General features: G+C 38.5%; 1 protein-coding gene across 6 annotated transcripts in view; it reads left to right on the top strand.

Moving 5' to 3' along the window:
• MPHOSPH9 (M-phase phosphoprotein 9) overlaps window positions 1-12,696 on the top strand; it is a 46,118-nt gene extending 33,422 nt beyond the window's left edge. For 5 of the 6 annotated variants that reach the window (XM_030582473.1, XM_030582475.1, XM_030582474.1 and 2 more), the window contains exons 16-24: window positions 2,690-2,791; window positions 4,220-4,357; window positions 5,175-5,350; window positions 6,325-6,489; window positions 7,166-7,286; window positions 8,138-8,241; window positions 9,204-9,454; window positions 9,953-10,021; window positions 12,039-12,696. In XM_030582473.1, the coding sequence (XP_030438333.1) occupies window positions 2,690-2,791; window positions 4,220-4,357; window positions 5,175-5,350; window positions 6,325-6,489; window positions 7,166-7,286; window positions 8,138-8,241; window positions 9,204-9,454; window positions 9,953-10,021; window positions 12,039-12,140 (1,228 nt within the window). In that variant the 3' untranslated portion in view covers window positions 12,141-12,696. The remainder of the gene's footprint in view (window positions 1-2,689; window positions 2,792-4,219; window positions 4,358-5,174; window positions 5,351-6,324; window positions 6,490-7,165; window positions 7,287-8,137; window positions 8,242-9,203; window positions 9,455-9,952; window positions 10,022-12,038) is intronic. The other variant, XM_030582476.1, reaches the window with a different exon arrangement.
• The last annotated feature ends 4,597 nt before the right edge of the window (window positions 12,697-17,293 follow it).

Genomic DNA, 17,293 nt, shown 5'->3' with positions numbered 1-17,293 from the left:
GAGTGTTACTCTTAGGATGGTCACCAGTTTAATTTCCTAATCAATTCTAGATTTCATTATTATTAAGCCATTAAGCTTCCATTGCTTTGTCTAAAGCCAATCTAGCCAAAGAGAGGGAATTTGGGACCATTTTGGGTGTTGTCCTGGCCCTTTTATATATTTGTATAATTCACGGGTTTTTAGGAAGCCAAAATCCTTATTTATTTTGTTCTGGGTTCCAAAAAAAAAAAAAGGAGGGGGGGGAGAAGGCCTCCTGCTTAGGCTTTGAATTTACTCCTGAATCAAGAAAGTACACATTATTAAGCATTTGAGAGTTTAAGACCAGAAAGGATGTAGAGACATCCCAAGCTGACATGATGTCCACCTGTCTAAAAGAAACTTACTGGTCATTTACCTGGCATCTATCTACATTTTTTTTTTTAAGGCATTGTTCTGAAGATTGAGGTGCCTTTGCCATACTTTTATGCTATGTTCTGAGAGCAGGAGTCAGGGGCAGTTCAGTCTAGTATTTCTTTTGCATTGTCTGTTTCTCTCATCTTGTTCTGTGAACTGCTGGGGCATAGACCATTTCAGATTGGGGGCAACCTTAATGGAAAAGGATATTTTTATTTTGCTATCTGAAAACTGTATTTCTGTGATGGATCCCAGTGACATTTTCAGGTTACTTCAGGTGGATCACTACCACCTTCTTACAGCATGAGAAAGCCTTGTCTTTGCCCCCTAGACCAAGGGTGGCCAAACTGAGCTTGAGAAGGAGTCAGAATTTACCAATGTACATTGCCAAAGAGCCACTGTAATACGTCGGCAGCCTCTCTGTCAGATCTCATTCCCCGCCCCATGTCTCCTGCCCTCCTGCAGCCCCGACAATCAGCACCTCCTCTTCCCTCCCCATACCTCCCACTAGCTGTGATCAGCTGTTTCACAGTGTGTGGGAGGCTGTGGGGGCAGAAGGGGGTGGAGCGAGGGTGTGGCAGGCTTGGGGAAGGGGGCAGGAAGGGGTGGGGACCTTGGGGGAGGGGGAGAAGTGGAGGCAGGGCCTGGTGCAGAGCCAGGGATTGAGCAGTGAGCACCCCCGGGCACACTGGAAAGTTGGCATCTGTAGCTCCAGACCGGACTCAGCGCCTATTGAAGGAGCCGCATATTAACTTCTGAAGAGCCACATGCGGCTTCGGAGCCACAGATTGGCCCCCCCTACCCTAGACTTCAGGAAAACCTCTCCAGCTACTGGCTGTTGGCAACACAAGCCTTCTGCTCTGGGCTCTACAAGTCCCTCTCCCAATGCAAGCTAGCAATTTCACACACCCCACTTTGATACACTTGAGTGCCCAACCCTTTATTGACTGGAAACCCACAGTCTACACTGATCCATGGCCTCCATGGAAGCAGTGCACCTCAATTCACCATTCTCCTTAGCATAAAGGACTTAGATGTAAAACCAAACTGAATTTTATTTAACAGAGGTTGAGAGAGAGATTCAAATAAAAGCAAGTATAAAGGTTTGGAAACATAAGGATACAAGTAAAAGGAAAACATATACAAAATCGATACCTTATAATTATTAACAAGTTATTTCCTGTCTAATATGGTATTTCTCACTCAGTGGTCAGTCTTGCCACATTTGTCCAGTTCAGAAAGCTATGATCCACCTTTAATGAGACAACCCCACTTCTGCTGGCAGAGTATCTCCTCTGTAATAGAACAAATCCTGTGCCCTTTCCCTAGGGGATTCCCTTATTCAGAGACGTTTCCTGGAGTTCTTTTGTCTTTAACTCCTGAAGCCTGCACCTGGTCCAGATAGTAACCACAAGCTGGCTTCACAGATGTCTGTTGTTCCTAGTATTGGTTGGGTTAGCTCTGAGACCTGTCTCGCCTCAGGTGACAAGGTCAACAGTTTTGAAACCTAATATTCTGCATTTTACGTATCTCTTAAATTATTTCCCTTACAAGCATCTCACAGTAACCATGACAATCAGCTGGTTCCTAGGTTTCAGCAGAGACCACACACGACCTCTTCGATGAAATATTGAGAAATGGTTGGACACAGAGGTGATATACCTGCTTGCACATGTCTCTGTTACAGTCCCCCAATCTAGAAGCCTACCAGGTTTGGGGTTTTTCACTTTAATTCTGATTACAGATTTAACAGAATTCTTGCTAAGGTTTGATTAATCGAAGGTGTGGGCTACTCTGTGGTGAGCGAGGGGAGAGTTATAATGTGAAAAGTCTGAACAGCAGGCTGGGTGAGTTACCTGAGCGACATGTGCGATGAAGATCAGCCCATTAAATTCAGAATGAGAGAGCTTTTTACAGAAATCCACCTTTTCGAGGAGGAGAAGAGTTTTTTGTTGTTTTTTTCTTTTCTTCCTTTTGCTGAAGCTAATTTAAAAAAATAGACTTCATTCAGATAGAACCCATGTAACCTTATTAGTATTTTTAAATGGTTTTACACTTCAGTGGAATTATTCCACAGCAACATTTTTTTTTCTTGCCCTCCATCAATGTTTAACTTCTGATTTGACAATGCTTGGAATCAGATACAATGAAGAATCTTTACATACTGGTTACGCTTCTTCCACCAAGGACATATATTAAAAAATCTCTATATTTTAATATTGTATAAGATCTAACAATACTATTTTAAACTTCTTTTAAACCTCCTTGTAAAATGTCTTCATTACTTCTGCATTAGAACAATTTCAAAACTCGAAGCTCAGATCAAGCAGGTAGAACATGAACATATGTTGAAACTCCGTCATATTACTGAAAGTCATTTAAGAACATCTCATGCCAAGTAAGTGAATATTCTATCATGTGAAAAGGTGGGTGATGTGTTTTATTGAGCCGTTTTTCTGTTTTGGCTAAAAATGGGTTATCTAACAATAGACTGTAGCAGTTGAAAGACATATTACATAATCCAGCATATTATATGCCAGGAAATAATTAAAAGATGAAATAAAAAATATGGGCATCCAGTTTTGCAAGCTTTACTTGTACAATCCTTACTCCCGAAAGTGGTTTCAATTACTTCACTGGGATTACTTAAATGAGTAGAGATTACCCTTGTGAGTAAAGTACACAGTAGGAAGTATAAGATCTGAACCTGCAATTGTACTGTAAAGGCTCCATGTCATTGTACCTTTAATACTTTGAATCAGAAAGGTGTATGTGACTTTTTAAATTATTTTTAAAAATAATTTAAGTGACTTGTAAAATTTTATGTGGAAATTAGAGTGTAAATTTTGCTAGAATAGGGGCAGAACCGGGGTGTTTCTGCTTTGCTCCTTTGCTGTATAAAGTATGCCTCAAAAGTTTTACCTTCTATTAAGGAACTTTGGAAATATACCAATTAGCAACTGAGAGGGATAGTTTCTGATGAGGACTAGTTAAATAGCTAGAAAATGGGGATGCCTCCAAAATAGGAAAAATGGAAAGACTTAATCGTTATGAGACAGATTTGCCCCCACTGATGTAGGGAAGAGGTGCTATCTGCTGAAGCCAAAGTAGAACTGGGGATGAAATCAGGCCTTATAAACTGATAACACACACAGAGAGAGCATCATTCCATTTAAACAAACAGCAGGATAGATTTAAAGAAATATAATTATTGTTCTTGGTATTGTGTGAATTGATACACTGTTGTTCTAATTTTTGTGTACTTTTTAGTGAATCTATATATAAAATCACCTTTTTTTGGTATTTCTAATCTGTAATTTTTCAACTGAAAATAGTTGATGGCCTCTATATTCATCACTTCTTTGTATTATCAGTTGTGCTCTTTCTTTTTAAGAAATATATAGGGTGAGACAAAAGAGAAATAAAGAGTTGAGGCTTTAAACCAACAGCTTCACCTTAGGTACAATTATATCTTAGTTTTGTATAATTCATTCAAAGTCCTTGCGAAGAAGCCAACTTGGTATCTGGCACTTGAAGTCAGATAAGCAAGTGTTTCTGTACGGAAGTATAGATCTGTGGAAAATACTGCCATCTAAAAATACATTATAAATAATTACTGAAATCTGAGTGTGTGTGTTCTTTTAATTAAAACACTCACTTTTTAAAAAGGTACTTATTTCTCCAAATATTTACAAATTTGTAATTCTGTGTTGGAATGTAAGGTGCTTTCTCTCTCTCTGGCTAGTATAAATGCTTTTTTTTTTTTTTAAATTTCAAAACCAAAACTTCAAGCATTTCATAATCCTGAAGCTTTTCACTTCAATAGCAAGCTGACAGCTTCTGATGTAAACAGACGGAAGTGGTTGATACCAGGAGCAGAGTATTCAATCTTCACAGGCCAGCCTTTAGAAAATCAAGAGAGCATTATGGATAATAGACTGGAGGAAACCTACACTCCTTCTAGGTAAGATAGCTTCCTGTAACCACCACCCTCCACTCTGATGTAGTGGAGAATCAGAGCAGTTGTAATCTAAGAAATATCTATGCAATTTCTGATTGTAGAAATAATTTTCTCTACAATTGACTGTTCTTGAGCTTTGTTCTTGTATTTATTTACTGAAGTCTAAAGTATTTATCCATTGCCTGAAGTGCTGTGCATGTTTTGAAAGAACCTCCTAATCTAGTGTGAAACAGGCGGGGACTTTCTTAGCTCTCAAAGGTCTTTTGCCCTTGAAGAGACCTCATAGGTATGTCTTGTTCACTGACCAACTGCCATTGCCTTTATGCCCTCTGAAGTATTCCACTTCAGTTCCTTGGTCAGCAAAGGAGTTCTTGGTTAGAATTGCACTGGCATGATTGGTTGCAGCTTTGCTGGTTCTGCAGACTTCAGTTTTGATGAGGATGTCACTCTGTCTCTTTAGCAGTTTGCCTTGTTCCTTCCTCATTCTCTGTCAGGGTAGATTTGATTTTAAGATTTTACAGAGTTGATGTTTGAAAAATTCTAGCTCGCCAGACTTCACTCATTTCCACTATTGCTCAGATTTGGGGGTTCACATCATCCTGTAACTAATATTTAGAAGTCAGAGGTTTCTGGATGAAATAAAGAACATTATAAGAATTTCCATTTGAATTATTGTAAGATGACACAATACTTTGCACCAACAAACTGTAAAGTATTAAATTTATTTCTATGTGAGTGTAACTCTTGGTTGACATTTGAATAGCCTATTTACCATATAAAATCTTGGTTCCTCATATGCTGCTTTCATATACTATTTAAGGCACCATTCTCCTCCTGAAAAGGACCCTTCACTAGAAGACTCTTTAACAAATGTAATGGCAAAAAAAGAAAATGAGGCACCAGACACACCAATCATGAAAGCCTTTAAAGAACTTGAAGAGGGAAAAGCCTTTAAAAGTTGGGGCACACAGACAGAAAAAGAAGACACTTCAACTAGTAAATTTATTTATATTCTTGGATTTGTCTTGACTTGCATCCTTGAAATCACGTGTTTTTTCTCTCTCTCTCGCTCTCTCTCTCTCACTCACTCTCTTTCCCCCCCACCTTTATTTTCAAGGATTAGAATTAGCTTGGCTCAGGTGACAGGGTAAAAATAGTTAATAGCTTTGCAAAGAGTCTTTGTGTATTTTAAAACAATGCTCTGTAGTTTGCCTAACAAAACCTGAAATAATAAAGCTAGTTTTCTTGCATTCCCATTATTTTCAACAAGTCATTCTCCATAGCATCATATTAGTTCATCTAGTTCAGTGTCCTTTCTGTAGTGGACATTTATATACATTGAGTATTAACAAAGTTCCTGTGTCTTTGCACCCACATTTGTTTTGTTGTAGTGTAACGTCTAAATGTTGGCATGAAAGCTGGCATGTATTATATGACTGAGTAGACTTAATTTCTTCCTCTATGGTGCTGAAGTTGCAGGTGCTCAGTCCTCTTTGCATCAGGCCTTTATTATTCAGGCACTAAAAATATGGATTTAGGAGCCTAAATTCAAGCACCTAGGTTTAAAAACTCAGGTCCTGTTCTAACTCCTGTCTTTCAAGATACTTGTGCTGCTCTGCTTTCTGTCTCCCGTTTCTGTTAAGCCTGTGCTATTTCTCACCAGCTCAGTTGTCCTGTTAACCTTCACTTTAAACTCAGTTCTTCTCTTCTGTATCTGTGCTGCAGAACGGCTCTCCTCATAGGTCAGGTTAACATCTTACTTCAACGAATGTCAAATATTGCTCAGTTTCTAGTGGGGATAGGACTTAAGCATGTACAGCTGGTTAGTATAACACAAACCTACTGACATGGGAAACAGCTGAGATGGAACAAGTAGAGGTTTGAGTACAGTAGGTTACATGGGGACTGAGGGAAGGAGAATCCTCAATATCCTGTGTGATACAAATATTAATTTTTGGTTTTTTTAATAGAAACATCACATAGACGTCAAACTGTTGGATTTAATGAAAGCACTTTTAGTGCCAATCGGTCCCCAGAGAAATACAGAGATCAACAAAGACCAAAAAGATATAGCTCACCTAGTGGGCAGAGGTCATCATCCCTCCCACCTTCAAACAGGAAGGCAAACATTCCAAGTAAGCATTTTTGTATACAGGGTTATTGTGTCACTTCAAAAAGTGACAAAGAGTTCTGTGGCACCTTATAGACTAACAGACATATTGGAGCATGAGCTTTCGTGGGTGAATACCCACTTCGTCGGATGCATGTAGTGGAAATTTCTAGAGGCAGGTATAAATATGCTGGCAGGAATCAGTCTAGAGATAACAAGGTTAGTTCAATCAGGGAGAATGAGGCCCTCTTCTAGCAGCTGAGGTGTGAATACCAAAGGAGGAGAAACTGCTTAGCACCTCAACTGCTAGAAGTGGGCCTCATCCTCCCTCTTTGTCACTTTTTTTACAGATCCAGACTAACACAGCTACCCCTCTGATACACTGCATTTTGAAGTATTTAAATAACATAAGGTTGAGTTACAAACAGCGGAAGGAAGGAAATTTAAAAGTTAGGAGTCTCACACTGTTGTTATGGATTTTCTGAAAAAAAGTTTGCGTACATGAGTTACAGAATATGTGAAAGCTGTAACCTTACTATCATTTATCAGTGTTTGACACATACTTTATATGATTTAAATGGACAGAACTTCATGGAGAACTTTGAAAATAATTCTTTAAGACTTTTTTGGGATCAAATTGTATTAAGAAAAACTGTTTAAATAGAAAAAGTGTTAGCATTCAAATCTTTTCTTCTCTGCAGCAGGAAGAGAAATAATGCTGGCACCAGTGTCAGTGACATACAGCCCAAAACGATCTCCAAAAGAAAACCTGTCTCCAGGATTTAGCCACTTGGTTGGCAAAAACGAAAACACAATGACTAGGTACATATTTGTAAATATTAATTTTGCTGTGGGGTTTATTTTCTGATAGTAGTTACACAATTTACGGGCTTGATCTAGCATACCCATACTTTTATAAATAGCTCTTACTCATGGCAGTAGTCTTATCAAATATGCATATGAGAGAGGCCTAGTCACTTATGTAAGGGTTTGCATGACTGGGACATATATCTGAAGTCAAGTTTGCTTTTTGAAATAGAGCAAGAATAACCTTGGAAACCCCAGTTAGCATTCACCAAGGTGATGTGTTAGGTATATAATTTTTGATGGAATAATATTGACAGGGAAGACTGTAGAGGCATTGTCCTATGTCAACACAGAGTAAATCTGGGTCCGTATGCAGGGATTCAAGTGATGCCTTAAAGAATGGGTAAAAAAAAGTAAGCCCTTTTGAGCTCTTTTTCACTCCCCCATAGAAACTTATATGGAGACTAAACCTACTACTGAAACAAAGGATTTTCTTTATACTTTGCTGGATATCCTGTTTGGCAGAGCTGCAGAGGCAGCATTCTGATTCTGGAGATGGGGTAAAGGGCAGGCATATGTAATGTGGAGGAAAAGTGATGCTGAACTTTCCTCTTAAGTGTAACATTAAAGTTCTCTTGAGAATGGGAGTCAGAAACAGGTTGCATGATTCACGGCCTTTGATGTATTGAAACCAAAGAACCTGAAGGTGGGGTTGTATTTAGGAGAATCCAGAGAGATTACATTTTCCATTGAAGAGGAAATTTGTTTTTTATATGTAAAAGTATAAAAAGATAGACGATCCTTTATAAAAGGTATTTCTAACAAGTAGTTGTCTCTTCAACACCCCTTCCCTCGTCATTCTGTAGATTCAATATACTTCTGGATGATTTGGAAACTGTTCCTGCCTCTACATTACAACATAGCAATCCAAGAAAACGACTCCAGTTTCTTTCACTAGATGATACAGAAGGTAATTTGTCAGAATGGGCAGAATTATGATTTTTTGTCTCTTCATTCTCCTAAAGGGAACTTTTTTTTTTCCTCCACATAGCTTCCACCGACTAGATAAGAGGAATCATGACATTTTTCTAATGAAGCTCTATCTTTTATTTTGCAATAAATAAATGCAGTAGTAATATTGCTTGTAGCAGTAGGAAATTACGATTCTTACAGTAAATATTTAATTTTTATACACACTCAAACATGTGCAATCAATAGAATAACAAAAATAATTCAACTGAAAAATAAGAGAGGAAATAAATTTCCTAATTTCTAATTTAGTTATGCAGTATATATGTTATGAGGAACCATGTCATTGTGTGTATTCAATATCCTTAGTGAAGGTTCTGTTACTAAGTGTTGCATACAAATAGTGAAGGGTAATTATAATAATAAAGCTAGTTAATTTAATTGTTTTAAATAGTTGGATGAAAACATTATTTTAACCACATTTTCATTAAAATACTGAATTTATTATATATTTTTTAAATTTTTAATATTTTTAATATTCAATCATGTTTTTAATTCTTTAACTATAATATAAAGAGCAGTCTGAAGCTACAGTGAAATACTTTTCATGACCTATATTAAATATTCTGGTTTAATATTGTAGTAAATTATTTTGTTGTAAATCTGAGATTACTAAGGTCTTCAGTCATCAACAGCAGCTAATCAATATTATGTAACTTCTTCCCAAGTTTAGTTTCATCTTGAGATAATTCTGATATCATGAGGCATAATTAAATACGTTAGTAAGTTTGTAGTGAAAGCCTCAAGTGTGAATTTTCATGCCTTTTGTCTGTTTGTGTCCTGCAGAATCACAATGATTCATAGCTTTTCCTATGGTTCACTTTATGTTCTGTTATGTATAATACATTATGTATGAAAAAATGAAAAATTAAAAAAATAAACAGCACTTTCATCTTTTCATAGGAAGGCAACATTCAGGTAAAGGCATTGACAGCTGTATTAAACATAGTTCTTGCACTGAATCTTTGCACACTGGAATGAAGAAAGGAACTGTGGCGTCTGCTTGGGAAGAGAGGAACATACCACACAAAAATGAACAAAGTATTCCTCCACCAGTAGTACTTTATGATGCTGATTCCAAGTATACATCAAGAATTAAGACGTTGGCTGAAACTGAGAGACTTTTTGATGAACTCACACAAGAAAAGCAACAGGTAAAAACCATTTTTCTTCTAAATTTATGAATAAGTGCATTTGTATAGGAGAGAGGCTAGTGAGACAGCCATATAGCTGCACTATGCCTGGCTCAAACCAATTCAAAGTTCCCAGAGTTGTTCTGATGGTGCATCATCTTCCTTGCACAGTAAACTTCTGGTACTCCAGTCCTTTGACTCTTCTAAGCAAAGTCATATTCTGCAATTGAGATGCAGACAAATGGGGATAGAGGGTCTGAGGTGAATTTATTTTGCAACAAGCCAAGATTTAAACTAGCCTTTCAGAGATGAAAGGTGCATTAAATCATTCTAGCACCAAATCAGAGTGCTCTTTTCTTCAAAGGGATGCTTGAGGGTGGGCAGAGATACGTATAATTACATAGTATGGGACATATTATATAGTTATACGATATCTAAACAACTACACTGCACATATATCTCTAACCTGTCCCTGAGTTACTGGCTAATTTACAGCTGCGATATTTTGTGTGTTGCTAGATTGAGGCTGCATTGAGTCGAATACCTAGTAGTGGGGGAAGAACAACCTTACAAGCAAGATTAAACCAGGTGAAAACATTTATTTATGTGTATCTGACTATTTTTTCAGTGAATCTCCCCATACTGGAAGTTCAATCTGTATTCTCTATTTTGCTACAGATTAAGGTATGGTTTAGTGCGGGGCTAGGCAATCTATAGCACTCGTGCCGAAGGCGGCCCGCGAGCTGATTTTTCAGTGGCACTCACACTGCCCAGGTCCTGACCACTGGTCTGGGGGGCTCTGCATTTTAATTTAATTTAATTTTAAATGAAGCTTCTTAAACATTTTAAAAAACGTATTTACTTTACATACAATAGTTTAGTTATACATTATAGACTTATAGAAAGAGGCCTTCTAAAAACATTAAAAATGTATTACTGGCAGGCAAAACCTTAAATAAGAGTAAATAAATGAAGACTCGGCACACCACTTCTGAAAGGTTGCCAATCCCTGGTTTAGTGGATTGTAACAGGAGCTTTTCCATATCACTCTACGCTGGCCAGGAATTGGTTTGAATCTTTAGCTTTTATGGAAACTGTTTGCCAGTTATCGTCATGTCTTAGGATCAAATTAAGAAATTATAGGGTGTAAATCAAATTCAGTTAAAATCACTTAGAACTATTGATATGTAAAGTTGTTGTAAGTTAGAGCAGTGGTTTTCAACCTTTTTTTCATTTGTAGACCCCTAAATATTTTGAATGAAGGTGTGGACCCCTTTGGAAATCTTAGACATAGTCTGCGGACCCCCACATCTGTGTGGACCACAAGTTGAAAACCACTGTTCTATGGCAATGACAGCCTTTTGCAGAATCCTTAGACATAGACTCATAGACTCTAGGACTGGAAGGGACCTCGAGAGGTCATCAAGTCCAGTCCCCTGCCCTCATGGCAGGACCAAATACTGTCTAGACCATCCCTAATAGACATTTATCTAACCTACTCTTAAATATCTCCAGAGATTCCACAACCTCCCTAGGCAATTTATTCCAGTGTTTAACTACCCTGACAGTTAGGAACTTTTTCCTAATGTCCAAGCTAAATCTCCCTTGCTGCAGTTTAAGCCCTTTGCTTCTTGTTCTATCATTGGAGGCTAAGGTGAACAAGTTTTCTCCCTCCTCCTGATGACACCCTTTTAGATACCTGAAAACTGCTATCAGGTCCCCTCTCAGTCTTCTCTTTTCCAAACTAAACAAACCCAATTCCTTCAGCCTTCCTTCATAGGTCATGTTCTCAAGACCTTTAATCATTCTTGTTGCTCTTCTCTGGACCCTGTCCAATTTCTCCACATCTTTCTTGAAATGTGATGCCCAGAACTGGACACAATACTCCAGTTGAGGCCTAACCTAACATAGTCCATGGACCCCAGGTTGTAAACCACTGAATTAGAATACAGTAGAACCTCAGTTATGAGCAGCTCGGGAATGGAGGTTGTTCGTAACTCTGAACAAAACATTATGGTTGTTCTTCCAAAAGTTTACAAGTGAATATTGACTTAATACAGCTTTGAAGCTTTACTATGCAGAAGAAAAAGGCAGCGTCCTCCCTTCTTTTTTAGTAGTTTACATTTAACACAGTACTGCACTATATTTGCTTGTGTGTGTGTGTGTGTGTGTGTGTGTGTGTGTGTGTGTGTGTGTCTTTCTCTTGCTGCTGCTGCCTGATTGCATTCTTCTGGTTCCAAATGAGGTGTGTGGTTGACTGGTCAGTTTGTAACTCTGGTGTTCGTAACTCTGAGGTTCTACTGTACATCTACACAACAAATGAAAGTATAGTGGTAGCTCAGATAGGCACATGCATGCTAACTTTAATCTAGCTAGCACAAGGAACAATAGTAGTGAAGATGTGGCAGCACAGACGTCAGTGCAAGCTAGCTGCCTGAGTACATACTCAGGTAGACAAATGTCCTGGTGTTAGTGGAAAGCTGTTAATGCATCAGAAAAGACACTGATGGAAAATGGGGACAGTACCAACATATTAATTTTAGAAGACCATTGCTTGTAACTGTATGGTATTGAATGTATAATCTTTTTCAAATGTTTTCTTTAGGAAACCTTAGAAGATCGCTTGGAAAGGATTAATAGAGATTTGGGCTCAATCCGTATGACACTGAAAAGATTTCATGTTTTACGTACCTCTGCAAATCTTTGAGACTTGTATCTATTAAATTCAGATATGCTTTTGTTTGCACTAATGTATAATTATGCACTTAGCAAATGCAAATTGTTTTGTATTTTTGTAAACCGTCAATAGTAGTTTTACAACCATGTTATCCTTTACACACAGCAATATTTTGTACTTCAAATAGCCACATATATTTAAACATATTTTCTTATATTTGAGAAATCAATGTTAATTGTGTATTTTACTATTTAAAAAAATGTGAATTATTTTTAAATAGTGTATAAGAATTCAGTTTATAATAAGGAAGGTAATCTGAGGCAGCTTGTTTTCTGAACAAAATCATGTTGTAATCCTTTTGCAGTTCATTTTGCTCACCATTTTTATAGAGATTAATAGCTACATTGTAAATAATAGGTACTACGACATTTTTGAACTTTTTATATTATGCAGAAAGCAACACAAAGCTTCTGTGGTGAATATAACTACAAGCATATGGTAAACACTTTTTATTTAAAATATTGTAGCTTGGTTTTTAATTTGCTGCTGTTGTGACACATCTTAAATAAATGCATGTCTGCAAACTGGAATTCTATTAAATATCCATTTGTATAAATGCACAGAAAGTAGTTATACAAACTGAATATTTTTGTTTCAAAATTGTATTTCTTGTGTGATGGGGTGAGGATATTACAGAGCCATGTTAATTTAAAATTATTTTAGTGTTGAGACTTACTAATTTATTTAGAATCTTGTTGGAAATATTCAAGGACAAATTCTGTACCATGCCATCTGGTCTTATCCTCAGATATCTCAGTGTTGGTAAATAAGAACTCCCTTCCCAAGAGGCTTATAGAGGGAAAAATCTATGGAGCTCTTCAAGTGTCTAGGGCTTGCACAAACAGTGTGGCCTTTATCTCAGACTGTGAGGGGCATCTTCCCACTGTAAGCCTAAATTAGTGCTGAAAAGGGGTTTTCAAGTTACAAGAGAGTTGAGTGTTGAAGACGCAGAGCACTACAGAACTACATGCATGGCAGCATTGGTAGAGGGCCTTCTATGTATGGAAATCTTTTTCATGCCCCTCACAGTCTGAGATAAAGGCTACACTCTTTGCGCAAGCCCTAGACACTTAAAGAATTCCATAGATTTTTCCCTCTCAGCCTTTTGCAAGAATAGTTCTTGTTCTCTATTCTCTCTGTTTGTTTGTAATCATTAAGAGTAATTAAACCTAATGATCAATGTAATCTCTCAAAAAATCTCCACCGGTATCTTCCCTTGAGGAAATAGTTTGCTATAGTAACTATGTACTTAATGATTCTACTTTGTCTTGATAAAATTCACTTCTGATTATCTCCTTCTCTCACACACACAAAAGAGAATTGCACACAATGAAGGGATGTATAATGACTCTTGGAAAATAATACTTGACGCAAATGCATTCTGTTCTATACTTCAGGAAGTACATTGTATATTAGTGAAAGAGGGTTGAGTTCTGTTTCACTTTGGTTTTTAGGGGTTTGTATATAATTTATCAGTCCAGTCGGAGTTTTTGTGTCAGTAGTTTTGTTAACAAGTGCTTTCTTTGTACTGTTTTAGCAACTAGAAGCAATACTTGCATTAGGTCTGGATGACTGTAGATTGTGATATATTTTGCTAGCTTGATGGCCATTGGCCTATGTTAGCAGATCATTTCTAGCACTGTTTTGCTATTTCTCAACAGCTCTAGTTTGTGATCCATTGTGTCTGAGTTTACAGTGAGTGCTAGCACACATCCCTTCTCCCCCTGACACTCCAAGACCTGGAAAATCTAACCAGAGGCTTTTTTTAATATGCCAGACACTAACCATCATGCTGTCCCCATTCCAATCACAGTTATGTTCACCTTTGTTACCTTTGTCTGGGCTTGTCCTCGTCTGTCCCTCCACGAATGCAAGTTGACACTACACCATTCCTTTTTGTTGCAAGCACATTCTTTCAGTTTCTGGCCAAAGAGTTTTGTGATGGGATTGGCCCAGCGCATTTTCAGTCTGCCCAGTGGTTGCTTGTGGTCTCTGAGGATCCAGTCACTGACACGGGTTGTCCACCTATTGTCTTTCCATGACCCGCCCATCACACATTAAAATATAAAATCTGCCTTTTACACTTACAAATTTTGTTGTGGTGAATAATATGTATTTCTTAGGTGGGACATTACTGAATTACAAAGGTGCATACCTAATATTTCAGGTTTGTATTGTAATATTAAACATTTAATTAGATTATTTCCTGCTGCCCAGGAATAATACTAGGTTTAGGGATATTACCCAGAGATGATCTAGGTTTTAATCATATCATCTGTCAGGGTTCAAGCTATCAACAATATGATTACTTTGCAACAGGAAGGGCAGGGTCATTGGCATAAAGGCAGCGTGTGCAAGTTTGATTCTAACGTTAGAGAACTGGGTTTTAAAGCATTCAGTAAAGAACCTTCCCTATTTGGCCCTGCACGTGCGCGTGCGCGTGCTCTCTCTCTCTCTCTCTCTCTCTCTCTCTCTCTTTGCCGATGGAAGATTAGAAGGGGGATTGAATATGTCAGTGAGGGGGAGCTCTGGTGGTGAAATATTCTCCCTCTGATTTAACATAGACTGAGACTAGTCTTCTGGGCATTTTATATTCTGATTTGTATATTGGATTCAAAATACCTAAAGAGAATAAGAATCTCAGCCTCCAAACAGCTGCAATGGCACTCACAAGGAATGGTGTTGCCACGATTTTGAATTATCATAGTGTACTTGCTCTAATGCCTTCAAGTGTATAATTCAGCCTGAAGGGTTTCTCACAAGCAGTCCATTACTGGATAAGTTTACGCTTGGGAATTAAAACAGGGCTTCAGTCTTCACATTGTCTTAAGTGCTTTTTCTTGTTTACAAATCTGTTCTCTTCCCTCAGTTATCGGAAGTACCAATTTTCCTTGGATAATTGATATACCTACTGGTTTCCAATTTCAGCTATTCCATTATCGCTCCACTACCCTTCATTTTAGACCTAAATTTACCTCCATCCTACCCTCTTTGCTGCTGTTCATTTTTTATTAGTCATTTGTTGACATCAGGAAAGAAGAATCTTTCAAGTGAGTTTGTATAATTTCTGTCTGAAAGTAACCTCCCATTAGCTCAGAAAGCCTGAGTTGTTTCTCTTTGTGTTCTCATACTGCTGAGAAAAACTAGGTGTTGGTCCAACATTTTGAAATAGTATCACTGATTTTGGGTGCCCTACTGAAAATCAGGTGTGAGGTGTCTTAAGAAGTGCAGAGAACCTGCATCTCCAAATTAAGTCAGTGGGAAATCTAGATGTTGAGCACTTCTGAAAATCAGGCCAACGATGTCTTAAGCTGGGAACCAAGAAAAAGCCGCACCCAAAGTTTCAAAAGCAGCCACTGACTATATCTGTTATTGCAGCTGACATTTCTGAATGGTGTTCCTTTAAATTAGATTTTTAAATGTACAATTTTAAAATGGCTTTCCTTTAACACAGATTTAAATCTCATTCTGTGCTGAGGGCCAAATTATATTTTGAACAGGCTCAAACATATTTATGCTCTTTTCAAGTATGCTCTTTTCCCTTTGCAATTCCTCCCATTCGTATGGCACTTCTATGCATCGGAGGGATAGGAAATTAACTAGAATTGCCACTTTTGTTTCTGTCATTCTTTTTTCTGTTAGTTTTCTTGTAGACAGCTCTCCAGTGTAAATCTCTTCCAGTGCTGGATCTTTACAGCATTATGGTAAAATGAAGAGTGAGGCAGATCAGTTAAGTTATCTCCAGACCAACTGACTGACCAACATCCCTGCTCTGATAAGTATAGTTAAGGAAGATTATTCTCTGAACTAAAGCACTGAGATGTGCTGAAAAATAAACAGTGGAAAATTTTAAAACAAAAGCAACAGGTCCAGAGTTAGACAACGGTTTTATACATCTCATTTCCTGACCCTCAGATGAGGAGTTTTGTTACCTGTAGTAGTACTTCAAGTATGTTGCACTTAGCTGATTTCAGTTATTTGTATTGCAGTGTATAGTGTAACTGTGGACAGGCACTTTGCAAAGCAAATAAAGACAAGGTCCCTGCTTTAAAGTATTTATAATCCTAACAGGAAACAAAACACAACAAGAGTTCGGGCATAAGACAGCAGCAGATGAGCTCACTGGAGGCAAGGTTTGGAGGAATGCGTTTTAAGGAGGAGATGAAGGGCACTGGACAAGAATTGGGAGATATTACATGTGGGTAGGAGCAGGGCCAGTGCAGCCATTTAGGCGACCTAGGCGGTCACCTAGGGCACTGGGATTTGGAGGGCGCCATTTTCTTTGGCAGCGACTGCACTGGCCGGATCTTCGGCCGCCCCAGTCGCCGCCGGCATTGAGACAGAGGGAGCTGGGGCAGGGGAGGTCAGGGGGGCGGCACACAGGGAAACTCCCTGCCCCAGCTCACCCTCGCCCCCTCCCCGAGCACGCCGTGGCTGCTTCACTTCTCCTGCCTCCCAGGCTTGCGGCGCCAATCAGCTTGGGCGCCGCAAGCCTGGGAGGCAGGAGAAGTGAAGCAGCCACGGCGTGCTCAGGGTGCTCGTGCACAAAGCAGGGATGATCTGGGGTGGGAGGTGCCACAAGGAGGGGTGCCTCAGGGCGGAGGGGGGGAGCTACCATGGGAGGGAGGGCGCAAGGTGGAAGATTCACCTAGGGCATGAAGCATCCCTGCACCGGCACTGGGTAGGAGGCAAATTTTGGGAATTTAGTGGAAAAGCTGAAAGGAGCAGTAAGGAGAGAGGATAGGAATGTTAATAGGGAATGAAGATTGGAGGATAAGAGGGCAGTGGTGAGATGTATGTAAGGCTTTGACGGTGGGACCAAAGATCCTGAACATGCTGTAATGAAGAAAGTTCAGTGTATTGAAAATACAATTATGTGGATAAGGCTAATGACTTTATATGTAATTCATTGTATGTCTCAGAGCTCTGCAAGTTGGTTGACAATATTGTATAGTGTGATAGAAGTACTCACATGACATATTTTAAATAATCAATTACAATAACTAATATTATTTTTAAAATACGTAAGGAATTTGGTTACTTCTCAGGCTTCAAACCAGTACAGATCACTGTATTTTTCTTGCGTTTGTCCAATCTTGTTAGTGAGCAAAGATGTAAGGGTA

The sequence above is a fragment of the Gopherus evgoodei genome, chromosome 13 (genome assembly GCF_007399415.2).
Source record: "Gopherus evgoodei ecotype Sinaloan lineage chromosome 13, rGopEvg1_v1.p, whole genome shotgun sequence".
In the NCBI taxonomy this organism is placed as follows: domain Eukaryota; kingdom Metazoa; phylum Chordata; order Testudines; family Testudinidae; genus Gopherus; species Gopherus evgoodei.
This window is presented reverse-complemented; position numbering and strand designations above follow the sequence as displayed.